Source organism: Suillus discolor (genome assembly GCF_016758755.1).
Source record: "Suillus discolor strain FC423 chromosome Unknown F5147scaffold_26, whole genome shotgun sequence".
In the NCBI taxonomy this organism is placed as follows: Eukaryota; Fungi; Basidiomycota; class Agaricomycetes; order Boletales; family Suillaceae; genus Suillus; species Suillus discolor.
In genome coordinates this window covers 272,998-296,677 of record NW_024541273.1, presented here as the reverse complement: position 1 = coordinate 296,677, position 23,680 = coordinate 272,998, and the positions used below count along the sequence as shown (strand labels likewise).

The window sequence follows — 23,680 nt, the reverse complement described above, 5'->3', positions numbered from 1 at the left end:
TGGCTGATATTGACAGCGGTGGCTGACAGAGATCGCGTCGGTGTGGTAATAATGGCGGGGTGGCTGTGGTACAGTGGTAGTGGCTGACAGAGATCGCATCGGTGTGGCTGACGGCGGGGTGGCTGTGATCACGTGGTATGTCAGGCGCACGATGTTGAAACTCCGATTGAAACAAACAGATGCCCCAGAGTTTGGCCCCAGAGTCCGCCGCAGATTTTGGCCCCAGAGTGTCCATTTCCTGGATGTCCTCCTTTTTTGACGGCAGCAGATCTGGACCATGGGAATTTGGGAAATCATTGAGATATTGCGATCACCGGTCATGTAATGACACAGTGACGCGAACATGAACACGTTCGAGATACTAGTGGTAAGTCACCGGTCACCTTTCGAACGTTCGAACATTCATGCTTAAGCTCTGCAAACAAATGGATTTGGATGGACGATGGGGAAATCATTGGGATATTGCACTTGGTCACCGGTCACCTGGTCATGCAACGACAGTGACGCAAACACGTTCGAAATACCAGTAGTGAGTACTTTAAAATGTTCAAACGTTCGAGCTTGAGCTCTGCAAACCAACAGATCTGGATAGGCCCCAGACCATGGGAAATCATTGAGATATTGCCCGTAGTCACCGGTCATGTAGTAATGACGCGGTGACGCGAACTTGAGCACGATCGAGATAGTACTTTCAAATGTTCAAACTTTCAAGCTCTTAAGCTTTTGAGAGCTCAATTGAGAGCATCAAACATAAACCTGAATCATCAATTCAGTTCATCAAAAGTCCGATTCCGGTGAGTGAGGGTCATCATTGCATGTAGCTCGTTGAACTTAGCTCATCAGCCCTTGTTGCGAGTTGGCTTCGCGGGGTGATATCTTATTCCACACCAAATTTCCGGTAGACATCAAGATAGATCTTATCTGGTGGCCATATGACACTGACCTTGCTTCGGATGGTGATATATTGTTCCCCCAAATTGCAAACAGACCTTGCTTTGCAAGGTAGGTGGCAATTGTCCGGAATTGCAAGTACATCAGTTCGAAAGAGGATTCCAGGTGGACTTAGCTGTCCTACATAAAGAATAGTTCATGCGGCCTGTAAAGGTAACGTGTCTTCCTACTTTTCCTTCCAGATTTATCTGAGCTCATACCAGTATCACATCCTCACAAACAATGCGTTTCGTCTTTGTCCTCGCCGTTGTCACTGCTTTAACATCTGCCACTCACGCCGCCAGTGAGGGCTGTCCTTGGCTCTGCTTTTTAAGTAAGGAGTGCAAAGGCTGTTCCAACGGTAACCATTATTGTGTGAGTACGAGCAGTTTGTATTTTAACAAAATAACTCATCGGCATGGCAGTCCTTCTTCGTATGCTCCGCAGGGTCCCCCTGTGCGGGTAATTGCTGAGTGCGAAGGCGAATAAAGATTGAGACGAGTTGCGGTTGCCTGATCGAATAGCGAGGGACCGATCGTGTCGGAACCAAAAGTCTAGAACCGAATCTTAGCGGGAAGCCAACGACGATGGATTGGCACAAAACAGTAGATCGATGTACAATGATTAAGCACTTCATAGATCAGATGCAGCACTGCCAGTTTCACCATAGTATCTGAATCGGATCATCATAAGTTTCTAGCTCCATGTCGAAGATTTCATGGCTCTTTTGTTGGCATCTTCGAGTTCGTCAGTAGCTCCTTTTTTGTATCCGTTTTTAGCGCACCACTCTATGCAGGACAGTGCTATTTAGTCTAAGGACCTCATTCCGTGAGGCGTACCCACTAGTCCGCCGTTCCCGCCGGCCATTTTATCTCTACGAAAATGAAGTGACTTTGGATGTATGTACGGTGAGGGAATTCAGTCATAAATATTTGCTCATAACGCGTAGCTTTTATTTTACCGGGCCCACTCGCCTCTGATCAGCAGAAACGTAACTTGTTGTATGTGTTCGCGCTTTGAATTTTAAAGGCTGGGCCTGTCTATGAATTTGATTATTAGATACTAATGGACTTATCCGATATATGATGAACGATTTTACACTGCAGCACAAATCTTAACACAACGCTATACTACTATGTACCTTGAGACTCTTAGACCAGTATAACGGCATAGCATCAATTTCGGAGCCTTATAAGCATTTTGCTTTTCTTCCCTTTCCACATTAGCTTCTGACCTGTCAGTCGCAGAAGCGCACCATCATATTATGGCTGTACAAGGAAGTAAGGGACATCCTGTCGTTCGAGCAGGAATCTTGTTGAACGAAGTCTGGCACATCTCGTGCAAAGAAATGCGAGATCTTCAGGTCCCATAGCACGACTCTGGACAGTTTCAAGACGTGGCGCACCTTGTACACTGGTCCGTACTCTCTGGCCCAATGTTCGTACAGTTTAGAGATAATAGAAGCAGAATTCATCGTATCGGCGAAGCCAAACAACCAACTTGAGCTGAGGTCCTCGTATGCGCATTATTCGTTTTCTTTGACGATACGCTTGCAGGAGATGAAGGGTCACTAGTATAAGAACTAGGGCCATGTCGTTGGGCCCATCACTGATCAGGGACGGTGCGAGGTAAAGGTCCTTGAAGGCACAATGCATGTGATGCGCCCATCACAAAATCAGTAAACACGGGCAACAACAGGAAATCGAGATGTGGAGCCTATATTATGGGCGGCCAGGTGGTCGTGACGCAGTATTGACGCAGCGCATTCGAAACAAATTCCACATGCTTTTGATATTGATTGTTGATGAATGTCCGAATTTGTGTAGGCCCCAAAGCGCTGACATGCTTATCTAGATCTGGATCTCACCACATTCACGACGCTTGTCCTCCATGTGCATAAACCTTGAGGATGAGTTATGGCTTGAAGTTGGAGTTGGACCACTGAACCGAACGTTGCGTTCGGTTCACATTCGGTTCGGCGATCGAACCCTGAACGGCATCCGCAATTCATGAGGGGAAAAGCGCGTACAGCGTGTCTGCACATAGAATCAAAGTGGGGTCATGAGGTCGATGAGCAGAGTAGAAAAGGTGATGAGTCATGGTGGCGGTGGGCGTAACATGGCGACTCGACTCGATTTAGTAGAAAAAACAGTGAAAGTGCGACGACGCACGTACCTGATATCTGGCAGCAAAACTCAAACTATACCCATCTATCTTTCCGTTTGAACCTATGATGGCAGCGATTAAGTTTTAGACTAAGTCGTGTTACCCTTAGCGTTATGTTTTAAGACAAGCGAGTCCATATGAGCATTGACAGCATTACCAGCTACACATGGAAACTAATCTGGGAGCATCGATAAGACGACTAAGTGAATTGTATATTTCAAAGTAAAGACTACGTCACATACCAATGCTTAATATTTAATGACCGAAGCCACCGCAGACCAATGTAAGCATGAGCCGAGTCGATGAACAGTTAACAGATGAGCCTAAGACCTGCAGAGACAAGAAACTAAGTGGGCAACCTATCTGGATGGACCAGGACTGTGGGAAATCATTGCGCTTTATATGCAATGACGTGACGCGATATTATATGTAGTGCTTTTCAAATTCAAACATTTTAGCCAATTCCAGTTCGTCTCATCGAATGCACATTTAGTACGTCGTCATTCTTCTCTCAATGCTGATTAGATCTAAGAGTCACTGTAGCTACACCAGTGTGACGGTAGCCATCGGACAATTAAGCTTCAAGTCGAGATCTCAAGCATAATAAGCTTCGCAAGCCAGCAGATCTTGATGAGCAATGGGAAATTATTGAGATATTGCGCTTGGTCACCACCAGTCATATAAAATAACGCGAACACGTTCGAGATAGTACTTGGAAGCATCAAACATAGATCTGAACCTTAGATTCAGTTGATCAAAAGTCTGAATTGCGGTGAGTGATGACAGAACTTTTCCATCATCATGATGGTGCCTATATACTAATACCTGAACTTCGGTTGTCTCATTGGCTTCGCAAAACAAGATGATAGTATGATACTTTGTTCCACTCCAAATTGCCGGTAAATGTTGATTCACAAGATAGATATCATTAGGTGGCGATATGCTTGCCAGCATTAATCTTGCTTCGCAAGGTGATATCCTTTCCGCACAAAATTTCAAATAAACCTTGCTTCACGAGGTATATCAGTTCGAAGGAGGATTTCAGGTGGACTTCATCATCCTACACAAAGAACGGTATACAGCACGTACTAAAGGCAAGGCATCTTCCTAATTCCCCTTCACATTTATCTGAGCTCATAGCCTCATACTAGTATCACATCCTCACGAACAATGCGTTTCGCCTTCGCCCTCGCCGTTGTCGCTACTTTAATATCTGCCACTGCCGCTGCCAGTGAGGGCTGCCCTTTCTGGTGCCTTTCTTCTAGCCACTGCCATTGCCCTGACGAGCCGTTCTGTGTGAGTATGAGTAGGGTTTGTTTAACCAAATAACTCACCAGCATGGCAGTCCTTTTTCATGTGCGGCCCAGGGATCCCCCATTAGTGAACCGAGGGAAAGCTGAGAAGGACATAATCTTGCCGCCTTAGTATTTAGCGGACGGTTGTCGGCATCAACAGAATTCTACTATAGGTTATCAAATTGTCATGCTTTATTTTATGGAGGAAAGTGGTGTTTCCAATTGGCGTGCACAGGTTTGCAAACTGCCAGAAACTCGTGGATTAGTTCAACTGGTAGGTGAATCAAAATTCAATGGTCTGCCTCAACTATTCATGGTCGCAACATCGGGAGCAATGTCTGGCACGGTAGGACCAGAAGTCACTAATACTCCGTAAGTCTTTCGACCGTCTGTTTTTTGAATGTGCAATTTCGGTAAGCGTAAGCTGGCTATTATATATTGCACACTCGGCACGAGACTAGTACTGTTTTAGATGTAATTGCCAACGTATTTTTATGGCAGAGTCGCTAAAAGGTTTGACAACAGTATGTCACAGTTCAAACGCACACCGTGTTTTGCACTCTGCATACCGTTTGATATCATAGAGCCATCAATGCATCACTGCTGCGCAATGTTTGGCATTTACACTACCAACCTCCAATAGGTAAGCAATGAAATCCTGCTACCAGTCTTCTTCCAGGTCAAGTTGTGTTGGTATCTTGTCCGTCATTTCGTTCTGCCTTTCTTATAGCAATCTAGGTTGCAGTCAAGGAAATAATTTTGAGAGGCGATACAGACACGTTGACGATTATCAATGTCAGTAACCATGGATTCCACCTTCATTCAGCTGACCTTAGTTCTTTAGCGGTTGTCCAGACTCGAGAGATTAAGATATGGTTGAAACTTGACCACGAGAACATCGTTCCTCTCTGGGGAGTTGCAGATGGCTTTGGTTGCCTCCCAGCACTTGTTTCGCCATGGTTAGCTGACTGGATACCTTCAGCGGGAGCACGAAAGGCTTTCTTACAACAAAAAGTTTGCACTGGTTCGGTCAATTTCTCATCTTACCATATTCAGCACTCTTTAGCTCAAGGACATAGCTCAAGGGCTTCAGTATCGTATGTTCAACGTTTTGTTATTGATGCAAGAGTCAACTCACAGATTGAGGCAGTGCATTCCCGATCAATTACCCATGGTGACTTGAGCGGCGTACGTACACATTTATGAGTTGTGTGGAAGCCCAACTGAAGCTTGCTTAGAATAACGTTCTCGACGTCATTGATAAAGATGGAAAAGCAAGCCTCACCGATCCCGGTCTCTCTGCTCTCGTTCCTGAGAGAAGAAGTCAAGCATTAGTGCCAACCAATTGCGAAGGACCCGCGCCCTACATGGCGCCAGAATGATTGGCAGTCGATAATGAAGATGATGAGCCGACGCCGGTATTCTCTTCGAAAAGCGATGTATACTCTTTCGGAGGGATCATGCTGCAGGCACGTAACCTGAATCATCAATATTGAATCAACTTAAATCTCTGCAGATATTGGAGGGCAAGGTTCTATACCATTACATCCACAACCCGTTAACCATACTCACCTTCATATTATGCGGAAAAAGACCCACAAGGCCGCTCGTATCTGTTGTCGGGGACAGCGACTGTAATTTCATCCAGAGCTGTTGGTTAAAAGATATAGAACGTCGGCCTTCTGACGAAGACGTTCTGAAATTCGTGGAAGGACGGGCTGGAATTCAGTCCTAGTTAATGTTGCCTCTGTACTTGTTTTTTTATCGCGTGTAGATTAGGAACCATAGACGTCTGGATACAATGTCAGGAATCAAGTGAAGTACCGGTCGATTGATTCAAGTCTCGGCTTAATCAGCCCACAAGCATGTTTCCTGTACAGAGTAAAGCAAGGTCATAATCAAAGAAAGCTACTAAACATATAGCACGACGACCGTCAGATATCGTACACGTATTCATCGTCCAATGACTCTGAATCATAGTCCAAGTCCTAGTCACCTAACACTTTTGAATCATCAATATCAACAGATGCCTCATTGTCCGAAAAATACTGGCCCACAAATGCCATACGCAATGCCGTGCTCGGGCTGAACAGTGTGAACTTCGATTTCCCCAAGTGGACCTTGACCACCGAAAACATATATCCTTTCGGTGGCGAGTCGCTTCGTTGGCGAATCTCGTTAGCGATCTCTGGCCATATGGGGTCATCCCCAGGAAACTGCTCAAGCTTGTGCACGGGGAGCACGTGGACCTCCGGCGGATACACAGTCATGTCTAGCATGAGCACAAGCTTATCTTTGAATGCAGGGAACTGCCGCTGTGCTTCACGAACGCGCGATTCTACATCTTTGGCCATTCCCGAGATTTCACTGGTTTCGAAGCCTGCAATGACTTGAAGACTCTTACGGATATCGCGTGAGCCCCACGGCCCTGTTGGCGATTCGATCGAGAAGTATGAGACGAGGACTGAAGGGACTTACCAACGGTGCACCTTAGAACTTGACACCACTTCTTGTGTCCATTGTGCCAAGCAGTCCTTTGGCATTTCTGCGAGCAATAGATTGATACCAAGCAACCTGCGCACCGACGCTTTTTGCTGACAAACTTGGATGCGCACATTGGACACTGGCGCACATATGAGCACCCATATGATGGAACTAGTGATGATTAGCGTACTCCTGGACCACTGCACCTGTATTCATGGAAGTTTATAGGTTCCACACTGCGATGGTCCATAGCATCGATAGTGGATATCAGGACAAGTTCGAGAGCAACACCCAACCCTTTGTCGCGTATCTCTCGTTTTTCCGTAGGAACATTTTGTATGCGAGACCAGTGTCGGCCAATTGATTTAACGACCCTATCATACATGAAAAATGTGGCGAGGAGAAAGAGCAACTCTATGTCACCCAAGCGGCCACGGGATGGGTGATCGCGACGATTGACGTGAGGCGGGCAAATAACCCCCTTCTCCAACGTTTGGAGGATGCCAGCATTGATTGCCTGGCATACACATGTTACCCCGTCATCTGCATCGCGAATGGCAGATGCAACGTAGGAGTACCCCGACCACAGAACGTTCTGCCTGCCCGCGAGTCCCAGCTGTGGATCAAAATCTAATTCCTTGTTTGCTTGCACCAAGATCTTAGGCAACATCTGAGCGATCGCGTCCACTACCGTGCGAATTGAACCTTGGCGGATAAGTTGTGCGCGGCATGAAACATCTTGGCGACTGATAATCTTGAGAAACTCGAAGGAATAATGGAGACCAGCAGTGTAGAGATGAAGTTGTTTTACGCTCCAGTCGCCTGTCGTCCATGATCGAGGTTCTTCTATAGCGGCAGCATCTCTGGTAATCCGACGGATGTATCTGAGAAGGGTGAAAACAACGGGCTTCACCCCTCCGGCAGCTTGTACATAAGTCGATAACGGAAGAGTGGTTTTGTTTGGATCTTCAGATTCGGATACGCAAACATGGTTTGTTACCGCAAAGGACGCCCGGAGCATGGAAATAAGGCCGTCTGTTGAATTTCCAGGATCGCCTTGGAGTACGTCTCCCTGAAGGTTTCCAATCAATATCCATAACTGCGCAATAAAGTGCTGCACAGAGATAGAAGAACGGAGAAAATGACGCCCTTCTTCCGATTGGGTGCAGATTAATGACAGCGGAGTGATGCACAATTTTGCAGCATCGAACACATTGCAAAGATCAGGGCGTGGAGTAACTGAGACATCATAAGGAGGAGGGAGGCAATTTCGAGCGATGAACCGCATCCACGGGTATAATTCGTCCCACTTCCTCACAATATACTTTGTCACGGGATCGTCCTTGACATTAAGAGTTGAAGGGGTAACCGTGCAGATTTTCACCAATCCCATGACAGACGACTTTGCACGCATGATGGCAGGAATAGTCTTGGGATTGATGTAGTTTGGTACTTGAATTGAATCAAGCGTCGCGTGGAAGATGGGTACCAAGCAACAATAACGGGAAGAATTGAACACCGAAATATAATCAACCAGCCTTTCCAGATCTGTGGGGGATCCCTGTAGAGCCCTTTTTGCAGTGATCTTGAATGCATATTAGTCATAGAACGAATTGGTATGATCAGGTATCCAACTTGTGTTGCCATTGGCAGAGACTTCAGCGCTTGTGTTTCGCTTGCACTGAGCCGCAAACTTGATCCCACTGCAGCAAATGACATGATGGGTGGCTAGTACGGAATCTGAGAATGTGATGGGCTTTAGTGAGGGCCAGTCGGAAATTGGTCGATATTTAGTATATAAGTCGAGCTTTGGGACAGTTAACATGATGCCGTGGTCAACACCCCAATTACAAAAGCCTGTTCCGATGAGTGCGCGTAATATCCATCGAGTGGCCTTACTGAAGCAGGCCGTTTCTGAAGCCATTAGAAAAAAGACCAGCTGAAGTATATCCGTAGCTTGTAGATGGCTGGATGTCATTATTGTCGTGGTGATCACCTAGAGATTCAGTGCGCTTCAAGTTGGTGACAGAGGAAGTTGAAGTATTATGTAATACTTAAGAGCCAGTTCGGCAACGACATGTTGACCGAGGTTTGGCAAATGTCAGGTGAGGGTTCTCGGCTTGAAGCGTCCCAGACGTCGGAGCTCAAATTATAGCTGTATTCGTCCAACCCTAACACCAGCTGTTATCGATACGCTATACACATCGTCCTTGATCTATGTCCTATGGCAATGAGTGTTCAATCGCGACTCCCACCTTATGTGCCCCAACGCCCAGAAACTCGACGTCGCCTCGTCCAATATTCGATTCTTCTTGTTAGTATTCTGATCAGCGCTACAGCCAATATATTAGAGTCCGTGTATGCAAAGGATCCAGAGCCCTATCACACGTCTGCCCTCTCCGGCGAAGCCTGGGTTATGGAGCTGTTGTCCGGTCATCCAGAACGAATTCGGTGCGAACTTGGTGTGCATGCACACGTCTTTGCAGAGCTCATCTCTGAGATTCGTGCCTTCGGACACACTGCCTCCAAGTTCGTCTTGCTAGAAGAGCAGCTTGTGATTTTCCTGTACACATCTGTTACAGGTTTGTCCCTCAGACACGTCGGTGAAAGATTTCAATGCTCGAATGATACAATTTCCCGGTGAGTACTATGCGCTAACAGCTTTTATATTGTCTCATGTTCTATGTAGTTACTTTCGCAAGATGCTCAACATCTTCTCGTCGTCCCCCTTCTATACAAAATATGTCCAGTTACCAGACGCCTCTGTTCCCAACAAAATCTGCTGTAACCCAAAGTTCTGGCCGTTTTTTAAAGATACCATTGGCGCCATCGACGGAAGCCACATTCACGCATCGCCTCGTGCATTCGAACGAGGTCCCTATCATAATCGAAAGGGATTCGTTTCGCAAAACTGCTTGTTTGCGTGCGATTTCGACCTCAACTTCATATATGCCCTCACTGGCTGGGAGGGGTCGGCTACAGATGCGCGTATCTACGAGGCTGCAGAGGGCCATGACCTTCGCATTCCTGCAGGGAAATATTTCCTTGCAGATGCAGGTTTCCCTCTGCGGCCTGAACTACTCATTCCCTACCATAACGTGCGCTACCACCTTGCAGAATGGGGTCGTGCAAGTGTAAGGCGAGTTGTACCAGCCTTTTTCTTTGTGTTATGTGCTAATTTTGAACAGGCCAACTACGAAACAAGAGCTGTTCAATCTACATCACGCATCCGCTCGAAACATCATCGAGCAGATATTCGGCGTCCTCAAACGACGCTTCCGGATCCTCCTGCTGTCCCCACCATACGCTATGGGCATACAGGCTCAGATTCCAGCTGCATTGTGCAGCGTCCATAATTTTATCCGCTTACATGATCCCGCAGAAGGCAACCTGCCTGACACAGACCACCCCATCGGCGATGCGCACACCGCAAACTGGGAGCAGGAGCCAACAGAGAATCATCCGGCTGGACACGACAATGTCCATTTGATGCGTGATCGCATTGCCGAAGCGATGTGGGTGGATTATCAGCACATTTTGCAGGAGAGAGGAGATGATAACGACGATCTATCAGAAGGTATTGCAGAGGAGGATGAGGACGGACTGGACTAGTACTAGTATGCACTTGTACTTTACAATGTTATATATCAGCAGCAGCAACTACAACCATCTACTCCTGATCCGTTCCCGGTCCTGCAAGTTCCTTCTCACTCTCATACATCATTCCCAGTCCCGCAAGTTCCTTCTCACTCTCATACACTGTTCCCGGTCCCACAAGTTCCTTCTCACTCTCATACTTACTTCTCATTAGTAGCAGCAACCACAACCATCTACTCCTGATCCGTTCCCGGTCCTGCAAGTTCCTTCTCACTCTCATACATCGTTCCCAGTCCCACAAGTTCCTTCTCACTCTCATACTCACGCTCAATCGCACCTATACATCATTCCCGGTCCCGCAAGTTCCTTCTCACTCTCATACTCACTCAATCGCACCCGCGTACTCATCATGATGTTATATAGGATGTACAATACAGATACTACATGTTGATATGAAAATGTAATGAGAAGTGATACAAATGGTATGGTAGTTCTATGTAGACACGAGGAGCCCAGAGATAAACGCGTGGCGCATCTCAAAGTCATCCTCCAGCTCAACATAAGCGGCAAGATTGTTCTCCCCTCCTGCACGGGTAAATATCCGCAGGAGGGTGGCTCTCTGTTCAACTCCCAGATCCGCATCTGTGCTGCGCATGATTGCGAGACCGCGGGAGATCATGGTGGGTGGAGCAGGAGGAGGAGGAGGAGGTGGTGGTGGTGGCACCACCTCAAGCAGATAGACCAAGCTCTTTTCAATAGCGTCAGTGAGGCGATTGATACTACCTTGCATGTTCATGACGGCAGCTGCTGGAGTTATCTTCGCAGTGACTTTGGCAGCACTGCTCGTCCCTGTATGTGTGCTGCCATGTGCCGACACTCGAGCCTTCTTGAAGACCTGAGTGGAGGGCACCAATGTCGTTGAAAGTGGGAGAGTTAACGACTGGGAGTAGCGGGATGGGTAGATATGGGGGCGCCACTGGAAGGGAGAGACGATGTCTCCAGGGAGTCGAGTAGAGTGTTGGTGCGCAGGCGTTTACTGGACTGGGAGCCAGTAGTAGTGGAGGCTCCGATGTTGAGTGGCATCATCAGGTCAGTGCTCATGTCTGGCACAACGGGGTCCACATCCATGTCGAGAAGGTTGAGGCCCCCGTCAGCGTCATCGAGCACATCATCGATACTGATGGAGGCAGGGGCTGTAGTAGCGGGGTGGAATGTGTGCCTTCCACGAGCACCGCTGTTCTCGCCTAAGATGGCCTGCATGTCGTCATATGGAAGCCACCCTTTGTTGCACAAGGGGCGCATTGCAATTCATGACTAGCTCAATGTTAGTCAATGTTGCGCAATATATTTAATAATGACATACCCTTGCTGCAACATATGTATCCCAAACACTTGCAGCAGCAGTGCCCTCAATTCCAGCTCCCCGCACATTGTCCCAATGGCAGCCAGACACGTTGCGGTAAACCTCAATTTGATTGAATATTTTTTTGAGCTAAAACCGATCTCATCAATTCATGGTCAATCAATATAAGATGACATACCGAGGTCCACTTCGTCTTGACCATCTTGCCCGTCTTCGGTGGGCCTATTGTCTGAATCGTACCATTGGCGTTGATAGCAGCTGCTGCACTGTTGTAGGTAGGCATTGAGAAATTTCCGCCATCACCACCTGATGCCCGATTCTCAATCAGGTGGTGAAGCAGGACGTCCACCTCCACGTCCTGCCAATGTGCCTTTGAGCTGTCAGTCTGCTGTGTGACCTCTGGCTGAGCCATGAGAACTGTCGTAAAACTAGCACAGATAGCCGCAAGTGCAATAACACTAGTATGAAGTCTTTGTCATTGATGACAATCAATAAGATAAGGATTCATGGTAGATGTACAGGTAGGAGATGTAAGGTTAGAAGTCCGACATCTGGGACGCTTCAAGCCGAGAAGCCTCACCTGACATTTGCCAAACCTCGGTCAACATCTTGTTGCCGAACTGGCTCTAACTTGTCTTCTGGAACTTATCTCAGAGTGCATGTATTGCACGTAATAAGAAACATCCATTAGGGACGTTCAAAGTTGGGCGCCCACGCCCACGACCCCCCTCGCCCATATACTATTAGTTACCACTAGTTCGTGCACCCCCTACATCTCGTGCAGTCACAAAAGTCACGGAAAGTCACAGTATCATCACACTAGCTGATTTCAAAGCCCATTCGGCACTAGAGTCTAGACATTAACGAAGGTAGTATATAGTATACTGTATATACAAATTGCTAGCTATGTAGCAATCTAGAATATCTTTATTGTCACTGCGGGGTACCTAAAGAAAAAATGAGTTACAATAAGTAAGGGAGTGCTCACCTTGTGAGCTATAGCAGCACTCCGGAAACTGGTTTCAAGGTATCAGAGATAGCAGCTTGAATATGAGCTTAGAAGGATCTCTGGGACGTTCCCGCATCCCAGCAACTCGAGTGCGTGCCATCCTACTCGCCCATATGATGCGTTATTGATAGCGTGTTTGAGTTTGAAACTCCGCTATGGCAGTACCGGCAGGTGACAGCAGGAGTGACACCAGCCATGTCACCACCAAAAAAATATCTCTTTTGTTTCTTATTAGATTGGGTCCATTCAAGTTCGTAGGGCGTACTTATGATTTATTGTTTCATACATATGTATTATTTTGAAGATTGATAGTAGAAAAGTGTTGTTTTGAGCAGTGCACGAGATGTAGGGAGTGCATGAACTAGTGGTAACTAATAGTACCACTTCCTGTTTTGTACTTGAACGAATGTATTATATAATCAATGATAACTGACAACACTTAACACTAAGTATCCGCACATCACACTCAATGGCCCATCTCCGAACATCACACGAGCAATATCTTCACTCATATCTCTTGCTTATGGTTCTACGTACTTTATTTCAGCCAGATGTGACCCTCGAAGAGGCAGCAGCACAGCTGCACTGTGACATATCTTGCATTCTTGCTATTCAACAAATTCGTTATCTACAAGAGCGCTCCCCTGTGGCAAAAGCTGGCACCCTACACATTGCTTGGGAATATGCAAATTCTCTGTCTGACTATTCTGAGGAACATAAGTAACATACCCCAAATACACTGTGCCCTCGGAGTTGTGGTTGTGTTAGGTCCATCAGCAGGGACATAGCATTCGAAAAATTTGTTGTCGGAGATGTTGCTGTTTGCATCAGACTGGACACCTTCACCAGTTGTCTGGAGACGTTGAGCATGCACCTTGTATTTTTTCGTCAAGCTGCATGGAATTGTAAGGTAGAAAATAATGAGAGAAGCACAACACTCACTATTCGTACTTTTGTTTGACTCGATCCCCCATTGCAACAGCATTCTGGCTGTGTAATTGCGGAAAAACAGCAGCAGCCATGCGCTGATATACTGTCACTTTGCTATCACCTGACGTGTTCTGGCACAGAAACATCATATCTCATATCATTTAATAACTTTGACTCACTGACCTCACCCTTCTTCCGCTTGCCTAAAAGCACGACTCTGTTCTCTGATAACTCAATCTGCGCCAGTAGCTGCCAGACCAAGTCGTCGGTCCAGACGATCTCTGGGATTGTGACGCTGCTATCCTTCTTCTTCGCCATATGCGCAGATCTGATTGTGACAGTGAGTATTGAAGGTAACAACCAATTGTTAAATTTTTAGATTTACGTTTGTATTATCTAATTATGCAAACTACATTTTAGGTGACGTCCCATGGGCGAAGGGGTCATGGGCATAGGCAGTGGGCGTGGGCGCCCAACTTTGAACGTCCCTATTTATCTTCCAAGCTTTGTGTCATGAACATGGCTCACAGAGTGATTTCAGAATGTTGAATCCTTCTTGTTACCTTGCAAGCTCTCATACTTTTCTATGTATACTGCACAAATAACATAATGCTATAGCCACCACCTTCTAGACCCCTAAACCAGTTCCAGATCAATTTGAGAGCCTACACATTTGGGTTATTGATATTTAAGAGATGTTTTTATGTTGTATTAAATGTGAAGAAAATATTTGAAATTTAAACTGACATAAAGATGGAGACATAACTTCAAATTTTGGCACTGTTTTGAATGAAATACAAAATTTCAGGCATTGGCAACCATATTCCCACCAACCACATGTCAATTACAATAAGAAATTTAATCAGAATTTATGCATGATCTCAAATTTGAAGTTTAATTCTGGCCTAAAATGTTGGACAAAACATGAAATTTGGGACATGACCATATGCCTACTTTTGTATGAAGTTTTGTCTGACAATTGAGACATGCAGAAAATTTGAAGTTTATGCTGGTGACAAAATGTGATGACATAACCTTAAGTTTTGTCCACAGACAAAATAGATTGCCTGATCATTACCCACCCATTGCCTGCTCAGTGCTCACTGCCTGCACATTACTCTGATACTCAATCATAGCCTGCTCACCACCTGGACTCATTACCTTGAAGGTATCTATCTATCAAGACCAAGACTGATGTTATATTTTTTATAGCAACAAAAAGTATGCAAGTTGCTCCACTCTAGTTCCACCTTGTTTGACAAGCAGAGATCAGGCTTGTGCTGAATAGCATCATCTCCAATGGGTTTGGTAGTGTGCGAACCATACCATAGCAGTGGGAGAGTGCATTTAGTGCCTGACAAGAAGGATTTGGCAAGTGCTTTGTTGAGGGAGTTAAGGAACAATGAGAAGGTCTTCTCGATACTCTGACCTTGCACAGGAAGCACTAAAGGCCATGCTTTCATTGTAGAGTTGTATGTTGGGAGTTCGCTAGAATAGTTTAGAGTCTCAGTGAAGGTTTTGGAACAATGCTGAGGTGAAAACAAGTGCAAGATGTGGTATATGTACTGTGTGTTATATAACCATCAGCAGCCACTGATGAGAGTTGCAATACTGTATAGTACATATGTATATGGTGAAGAAGGTGCCAAGAAGAGAAAACAGAGTAACGTGAACATTGGGATCTGATGAATCCGAAGGAGAGAAAGCCAAAGGGACAAGAGCCAAGGGAGAGACACATCAACTGGCCGAAGGATAGAGCCAGAGGAGAGGATGTTGAGTGTGAGCGCATCCAAACAGAGAACACAAACAATGTGTCATGGTTGGCTCATGCACTGTCCATCTTTTAGTTTATTTTTCCCTATATGACTGTACCTGGGACACTCATCTTATAAGCCCAGGTACCCGCATCCAAACATCTCATTTTCAACACAGATGCTGAGATGTAAGTTAGCCTTTTTGTAATGTTTGACTGAAAGTCTAATGTTCTAGTAGATTCATACCTTTGTATAGGTACAACATTTGTTAATAGAGTTTTGACACGAATACTGAGATATTTGTACCTTTGTATAGAGCTCCGCGTGACCATCTCGTTGTAGGACTTGGAGTCCTTGTAGCCTCATAGAGGCCATTTTTGCAGCATCCCTTAGGTCCTTGCATTGTGCGTGCTATTGTTACAGTCATCTGCAACAACTACAAGAGCCCCCGCTCTGCCAGACTCCCAATGCGGTGGCACGCCGCCAGCACTTAGAAAGAAAGCGGTCTGGACCGCTGTGACACCGCCCCTGGCCTAGACGGCCTTGTACCTGACCCATGGAGGCTGTACGCCTCATGGTCACCCTAGATCAGCACATGTTGAGTGTTGCCACCTCATGAAGTCTCATCAAGATCCGGAGCGCCTCTTGGTGCCTCATGTATATGCACAGTCGCACTTGGCGCTGCATGCTTGATCAGAGGTTATACCTCATGTATCTTATCTGGCCTCATGCTTGACCTCATGGTCTCTTATCATAGATCCCAGATATACTATTAGATACAGACTGAGCTTGAACACTTATATGTAGACATATAAGTAGACAGATTATTGTACTAAGATCTTTACTTTAATCTACTTGGTTCTACCTTGAAACCTGTTCAACTAAGCCTCCCAGCTTAGCTGTCTAGACTGCACTTCTAAGTCGCTCCCCGCGCCTTAGCTGTATCCGCTAGCCCAGTATCTCGACGAGCGCCGTCTTACTGAGATAACCGGAGGAACCCTTGACATTCCGTCAAGTCGCCGAACACCCTTAGCTTCGGTGGGCTCATTCGAGCTGTCGCTAAGAAGACCTATCCAAGTTCCTATGCCGACCTGACGGTCAGCATAACAGCTATTGCTAGCATGGCGCACATCATTTCTGCAATTGGCCAACGGCTGTGGCTCACATGCGCGCATCAGTTCGTGTCGGCTTCTCTTCAGTTCCATTGCACATCCTTCCCTTGTCCTATCCATGTCCTCCACTGGTCCATTGGTGCATACTTAACTTAATCTGCATTAGACTGACATTATTTCTGATACTATTTCATTTATATTCTCATTACTTGTGTTATGGACCCTGTTTACATACTACCGCTACCTACTTGGCTCCGAACAGTGCTTCGCGCGCTCTCATATATACTTAGTACTTATGATTTCTCATGTATCTATCTTTCCCACATCAAAATTATCACCAACTTGCATGCAACACTTGAACTGAAAATCTAAACTTTCAGCATACTATCGTGCATGTGTCTCTAACAGCTGCATTAACGTTCACATTTTACTTACCGCTTTCTATCATCAAACTCTCTTCCCGTTTCATTGCTGCGCTGCATCGCTTTCGCATTTGCAAACCTTCGCATTTATTCTTTGACTCGGCTGCGTGCTTTTGCGCTTCGTCAAACCTTTGGCCGCACAGCCACACATTGTAACGCGCTTTTGGCAGCTCACTTGTGCTCACATCGCATCGGCGCAAATTCTTGCGCTCCTTCCATTCTCAGTTATTCTTACTAGTTTCCAAGTTTCCCCTCACATTTTACTTAGAGGAATTGTTCTCAGTAGCTGTTACGGTCAACTCACACCCCCACTTTTGACTATAGAACCGGACTATGGACTATGAAGGTTAAGACCACAAGGAGGGTTATCACGTTCCAGTACATTTGTCATGTCATCACTAAATCCACTTATCACGTTAGCAACCGATATCGTCCCCATGCATAGCCCTTATCTTCGGACCTTACTATCTTCTTGTACTTCTATCTTGATAGCGCATCCTATGCCTTCCTTTCTTAGCTTGGTCTGTGCGCTCCATACGGTCTATTTAAGCACAGTAGTTACCGATTGTATTCCTCACTTTAATCTACTGGGTTTTACCTGGAACTCGTCCTTTAGCAAGGTCTCCAACCTTGCTATCTAAGAAACACTATTCTAAGGGAGTCGCCTACACTCGCCTTAGCCAGAAACCTTTTGACCTCTCTTTAGAGAGAAGAACCATGTCTGTCTTGCTTATAGCAGATCATCTGTTCGGACTTAGACAGCTCGACTTATCCCAGTCATAACAAAAGATTAAAGTCATACCATAGATGCCGCCATCTGCGACATTCCCTGACACCACGACTTCATTAACTCCTTTGATCAGAGCCCTGAACCTAGGTGCACTACTGCCCATACCACCTTTGAATGCCATGACTACCACTGCCAAAGAAACAGAAATCAAGATCGGTACTCCTCCTGAATTTGATGGAGACTGCGACGAATCACATAGGTTCATGTTGAACTGTAATGCATACCTTGACATCAATGACAAGATCTACGCCAGCGATAAGAAGAAAGTTATCTTCGCACTATCATTTATGACCAAGGGCAACACTGCTGCTTGGAAAGAAGACTTCATGGAGGCTGCCCAGAATCCTAAAAGAGTAAACACAGCTGGAACCATCATTGGATACGGAACCTGGGCTGACTTCAAAGTCTTATTTAAAGAAGCCTTCAGAGCCATCGACCCGGCTGGGACAGCTATGGCTAAAGTCCGGGCTCTTGAAATGAAAGGAGATCTCCAGACCTATATCTCCAACTATCGCCTTCTTGCCCACAAAGCAGGAATAATCGAGAACATCACCAAAGTAGAGTTCTTTCGCGAAGGACTTGACAAAGGTCTTCATAACAATCTCTACCATACTGGGGAAAGTCTAGATGACTTTGAAACTGTCGTTGCCACCTGCATTAACCTGGATAATGCATTTCAAAGGTTAAAAGCGATCCAAAGATGAGAAAACCCATCCTTCCAGAAGAAGAAAAAGTATGGGGATCGCCACTTCACTCCTCGAAGAGATGATGCCATGGAAGTCGACCGACTCTCTGAACCAGAAATGAAGAGACACTTCAAAGAAGGACGGTGCTTTAACTGTCACCAGGTGGGGCATCATGCCAACGATACTACTTTCCATCCGTGTGAAGACAAGAAACAGAAAATGCCCATCCGCAGGAAAGTAGAGAAAGAAGGAGAGAGTAGTAATGAAGAAGAAGTAAACCGACACTTTGTGGAGATGGATTTTTAAAGCAGAAGGCTGTATCGATGTCAGTACCTTCTATCTCTATATGACTTGTACAATCACTTGGAAATAAAAAGGAGCTCCGTATTCCCGCTACCATTGTTTCCAACAAGTGTATGAAAACCATTGAAACCTCAATGGTCGTCGACTCTGGAGCAAGCGGAACCTTTATCAGTGAAGTGTTCTGTAAGCTGCACGGAATTAGAACCCATAAATTCTCAAAACCCTTCCCTGTTACCACCGCAGATGGATCCGATGCTATAGGAGGACTTGTATCTCACTATTGCATTCTCACCATCACAATCGATGAACGAACCATGATAGGAAAGTTCAACGTAACCAAGCTTGCAAAAAAGGATAAAATTTTGCTCGGATTTCCTTGGTTAAAAGTGTTAAATCCCACGATCAATTGGACAGACAAAACACTATCTCTCCCTCCAACAGAACGATCCCTCAGAATTGAAAAAGATATTGACCATCTCAGAAAACAACGTAACCTTTCGCCACTCTTTTCCCGGACCATCCCTGTGCAGAAAGAAATATCTCAAGATTGGGAGAACTCTAAACTAAAGAAAGCCCCTCCACCGGGACCTGTCTATCTGAAAACCTCAATAGAGGAAGTCCCTGATAACGAACTCCCTCCCCTCATGCCTGATCAAGATGAACCAGATTACGACACCAAAGAAGATGTATGGTCAGAAAATTTTGCACCACCCGTTACTGATCCGTCCTCCTATCCCTTAATTGACGAAGAGGTCCTGATTGAGTACTCTCCTGATGGTTCCCAAGTCAGGATAATTTCTGACATCTCCTTTGACACTCCCTTAACCAGAGACGGCACCTCCCTGTGGGAACAGAACTACCAGAAGTCTAGCAACAAAGCTCAGGAGTTTGCTCTCGCTGGAGAACAAGAGAAAATGAAGAAAAGTTTCGAAGAACTTGTCCCTCCCTACCTCCATACTTACGCTGATGTCTTCGCGAAAGATGGTCTCAACAAACTACCACCTGAACGACCAGGGATAGATCATCGCATTGATCTAAAACCTGGGTTCATCCCAAGGACATCCAAGATCTACCCGTTGTCTGGAAGAGAAAGAGGAGCAGTAAAAACATTCATCAAGGAAAACACGGAAAAAGGATTCATCGTACCATTGAAATCCCCGCAAGCTAGTGGATTTTTCTTTGTAGGAAAGAAGAGTGGATAATTGCGCCCCTGCCAAGACTATCGCTACCTAAACAACTGGACCATATGCAATCAGTATCCACTCCCTCTCCCAAAATCCCTTATTGAACGGCTCTACAAAGCACAGCATTTCACTAAGATCGATGTACGCTCTGGCTATAACAATATCTGGATCCACCCCAATGATAGATGGAAAGCCGCTTTCACTACTGAAGAGGGACTATTTGAACCCACGGTAATGTTCTTTGGATTAACAAACTCTCCCACCACCTTCCAGTCCTATATGAACGATCGATTCCAATCTGAAATAAACGAAGGATGGCTTGTCATATACATGGATGACTTGCTCATCTTCTCCTCCAATCTTGCAGAATATCATGATCGGACCAAACAGATATTGGACATTCTTCGCCAAGAACAGTTATTTGTGAAACCAGAGAAATGCACCTTCGACACAAAAGAAGTGGAATACCTTGGAATGGTCATTCGACCAGGAGAGGTGGGCATGGAGCATGCCAAAGTTGATGGGATAAAGGATTGGCCAGTCCCGACCTCTGTAAAAGAAACTCACTCCTTTCTTGGGTTTTGCAACTTTTACAGGGCATTTGTGTCCCACTACTCCGACATTGCCTGACCACTAATCGACCTTACAAAAAAGGATCACAGTTTTGTATGGTCCCCCGCATGCCAGGAGTCCTTTGACAGTCTTAAACAACACTTTACGTTGAAACCAGTGCTATGTAACCCTGACCCTACATGGCAGTTCGCCCTCGCAACTGACACCTCCCTAGTGGCAACTGGGGCTGTGCTCTTGCAAACTGATGAGAATGGAGTCTACTACCCCTGTGAATACCTCTCTCAATCCCTGAATTTGGCTGAACGAAACTACGAAATCTTCAATCGTGAACTACTTGCTATTATCCGCGCCCTCAATGAATGGCGTTGTAGAGATACAACAATTGCTGGGCACTACACGAAGTAAGTAGCCAGCAATATAAAAATGTTGTGGTCGTGCACAGCCTAGTCTGCTATACTTGCAAGACAAGTGTGTTTGACCCGAGGGGTTTGCTGTATGGTATTAGAATAATCAGTTATAACAAAAGGAAGATAGTCCGAAGCGTGGGAAACGAAGTCCGAAGGTATAATTACGAGTCCAATGTCAAAAACGTTGGGTCCGATGTTTTCAGGTTTCAAGTTAGCGGGTTTGCCTCGGGTTGTGTTGGGTTAGTGTCAGGAACATAGCGAATGTTGGGGATAGCGAATGGCGGGTTACTGTCAGATGTTTCGGATAAAGAATGGATGATATTGCGGAATCCAACTAAGAACTACGAATATCGGATGACCTCCTCCTACTCAGAGGTAGAAAGGTAAAGTAAATAGGTAGGAGGTATGCAAAATATATAGTATCTATGTAGAATTTCGGAGTGCTATAGGCGAAAGTAGTAGCACTGATTTTCGGGTCCGATGTCCTATGTAATAAGACACGATGTACTGTGGACATGTAATAACGTGTTCTACAATGTTAGCGACGTGAAAATGAATAACTGCGCACCTAGTGGGGATAGATACGACAGGACACGACAGGACATAGGGAGGACAAGTGCGCAGGAAAATATCGGGTCCATCGGGTCCGATGTGCAGGAAACGTCGGGTTCGTTGGATTAGTGTCGGGTTTAGCGGATAAACATCGGATTGAGTGGATGAGTGTTGGATAACATTGGAAGTGATTCGTGTGTTTGACATGTATGGGAAAATAGCTGAATACGAGCCTAGCGCGAGCTCGAGTGCTACAGCGTCATTATCTAGAAGGAAACCCTCACCCTGTCCTCGTATTCACTGATCACTTGAACCTTCTCTACTTCTCGAAAGCACAGAAGCTTTCCCGTAGACAGGCGCATTGGCAGCTCACTCTGTCCAACTTTGACCTCGAATTGCATCATGTCCCTGGAATGAAGCTTGCCGCTCCTGATGCCCTCTCTCGATGCCCTGATTATGGCCTCGGCGAACATGACAATGAGGATTGTGTGCTGTTGCCCAACTCCATGTTTGTATGACTGCTTGATGACGAGCTCGCTACTGCCCTTGCCCAGAACTCTTTAGATGACCCTGTTTTCTCCATCGCTAGTGATGCCCTCAATGGCATCTGCTTGCCTCCAATGAAGTTGGCGCTCTCCGACTGGAACATCACGGATGGGGTACTGTACTTTAAATCCCGCGCCTACGTTCCACCCTCGCAGCGGTCTGCCATTCTGGCACGGCACCATGACCATCCTACTGCCGGTCATCCTGGCCGGTTCAAAACTGAGGAACTCGTCAAGTGAGATTACTGGTGGCCCACCATGGGCACCTTCATCTGCTCCTACATCGCCGGGTGCGCTCTGTGTTAACAAATGAAGGTTGACACCCACCCTACTACCCCCCCTCTCATCCCGATCCGCTCCTCCACGACTCGCCCATTTTCTCAGGTCTCTGTTGACCTTGTCACTGACCTGCCTGTTTCTAATGGCTTTGACTCTGTCATGGTCGTGGTAGAGAACATCTCCTCTGAAGGAGTGGCCAAGCTGTTTCTCAAGAACATTTTTAAACACTTTGGACTCCACGAAAAAGTGATTTCTGACCATGGCCCCCAATTCATCTCAAAGTTCTCTAGAGAACTAGCCCGTCTTCTTGGATACCAAGTCGCTGCCTCAACTGCCTACCATCCACAGACTGATGGACAGACTGAACGGCTCAACCAGGAAATAGAAACCTATTTACGAATCTATTGCAGGACTAACCCCCATGAATGGTCCAACCATCTCCCTCTCGCTGAATTTGTACACAACCACTGTAAACACGAGGCAAGAAACGCTTCCCCTTTCTTCCTCATGATGGGGTATGAACCCCGTGGAATTCCTCATGTCCTACCGTCCTCTGATACTCCCGCTGCGGAAGAAAGGGTCTGCATCCTCCAGAAGATTAGGGAAGAAGCCATTTCCTACCACAACATTGCTATGCAATGAATGGCAGAAAGATCGCACAAGAAGAAGTATCAACCTTGGAAGATAGGAGATAAGGTCTGGCTATCTGCAGCTAATCTTATGACCACACTCCCATCTAGGAAACTTGCGCCCAAATGACACGGGCCGTTCCCCATAACTGCGGTCTTATCTCCTATCACCTTCACCCTGAAACTCCCAGAACAATGGAAGGTCCACCCCACGTTCCATGTTTCCGAACTATCGTCCTCTCATGAAATGGAAATCCATGGACCGAACTTCCAAGAACCACCTCCTGATATAGTCAATTAAGAAGAAGAATATGAAGTGGAAGCCATCTTGAGTCACAAGGGTATGGGTAAACAAAAACGCTATCTCATATCCTGGAAAGGATATTCTTCTGGAAGCAACGAATGGATTCCTGTGGAGAATCTGGAAAACTCTGAAGACCTGCTAAAGGTCTATAAGAAGTGGCACAAGTTGAACTGAAACCCTCAGTCCCCTTTGAACAAACCCATCCAACAAAACCAGAACATGCCTGCTCCTCAGACCCCTTCCCCTACTGAATCCAACGTCTCCTCCCTCTCCCTCAGCAAATCCCCCTTTGATGAGAACATTATGAGCATTGAAGACGACATTGTCGTCGAAACCACCATCCTTTCTATCGCCCACGCTCTTGAG

General features: G+C 46.0%; 4 protein-coding genes across 4 annotated transcripts; 1 reads left to right on the top strand and 3 right to left on the bottom strand.

Annotated features, from left to right (window-relative positions):
• Positions 1-5,249: 5,249 nt before the first annotated feature.
• Positions 5,250-5,773, top strand: F5147DRAFT_576677 (uncharacterized protein; the record flags this gene model as incomplete). The annotated part of the gene is made up of 3 exons (XM_041431338.1): positions 5,250-5,415; positions 5,521-5,579; positions 5,630-5,773. Coding segments are annotated over 3 exons (369 nt in total), but the record flags the coding sequence as incomplete, so codon positions are not given.
• A 648-nt stretch (positions 5,774-6,421) lies between these two features.
• On the bottom strand, positions 6,422-8,870 carry F5147DRAFT_694330 (uncharacterized protein; the record flags this gene model as incomplete). The annotated part of the gene is made up of 5 exons (XM_041437301.1): positions 8,775-8,870; positions 8,511-8,732; positions 7,066-8,460; positions 6,870-7,014; positions 6,422-6,819 (listed from the first exon to the last, which is right to left on the bottom strand). Coding segments are annotated over exons 2-5 (2,022 nt in total), but the record flags the coding sequence as incomplete, so codon positions are not given.
• Positions 8,871-10,545: 1,675 nt separating this feature from the next.
• Positions 10,546-12,247, bottom strand: F5147DRAFT_652678 (uncharacterized protein; the record flags this gene model as incomplete). The annotated part of the gene is made up of 6 exons (XM_041433658.1): positions 10,546-10,675; positions 10,710-10,809; positions 10,859-10,912; positions 11,510-11,726; positions 11,836-11,964; positions 12,014-12,247. 6 exons carry the CDS (start codon positions 12,245-12,247, stop codon positions 10,546-10,548), a joined length of 864 nt encoding a protein of 287 aa, XP_041293050.1.
• Positions 12,248-13,508: 1,261 nt separating this feature from the next.
• On the bottom strand, positions 13,509-14,092 carry F5147DRAFT_576609 (uncharacterized protein; the record flags this gene model as incomplete). The annotated part of the gene is made up of 3 exons (XM_041431332.1): positions 13,509-13,737; positions 13,787-13,905; positions 13,958-14,092. 3 exons carry the CDS (start codon positions 14,090-14,092, stop codon positions 13,509-13,511), a joined length of 483 nt encoding a protein of 160 aa, XP_041293049.1.
• Positions 14,093-23,680: the final 9,588 nt, after the last annotated feature.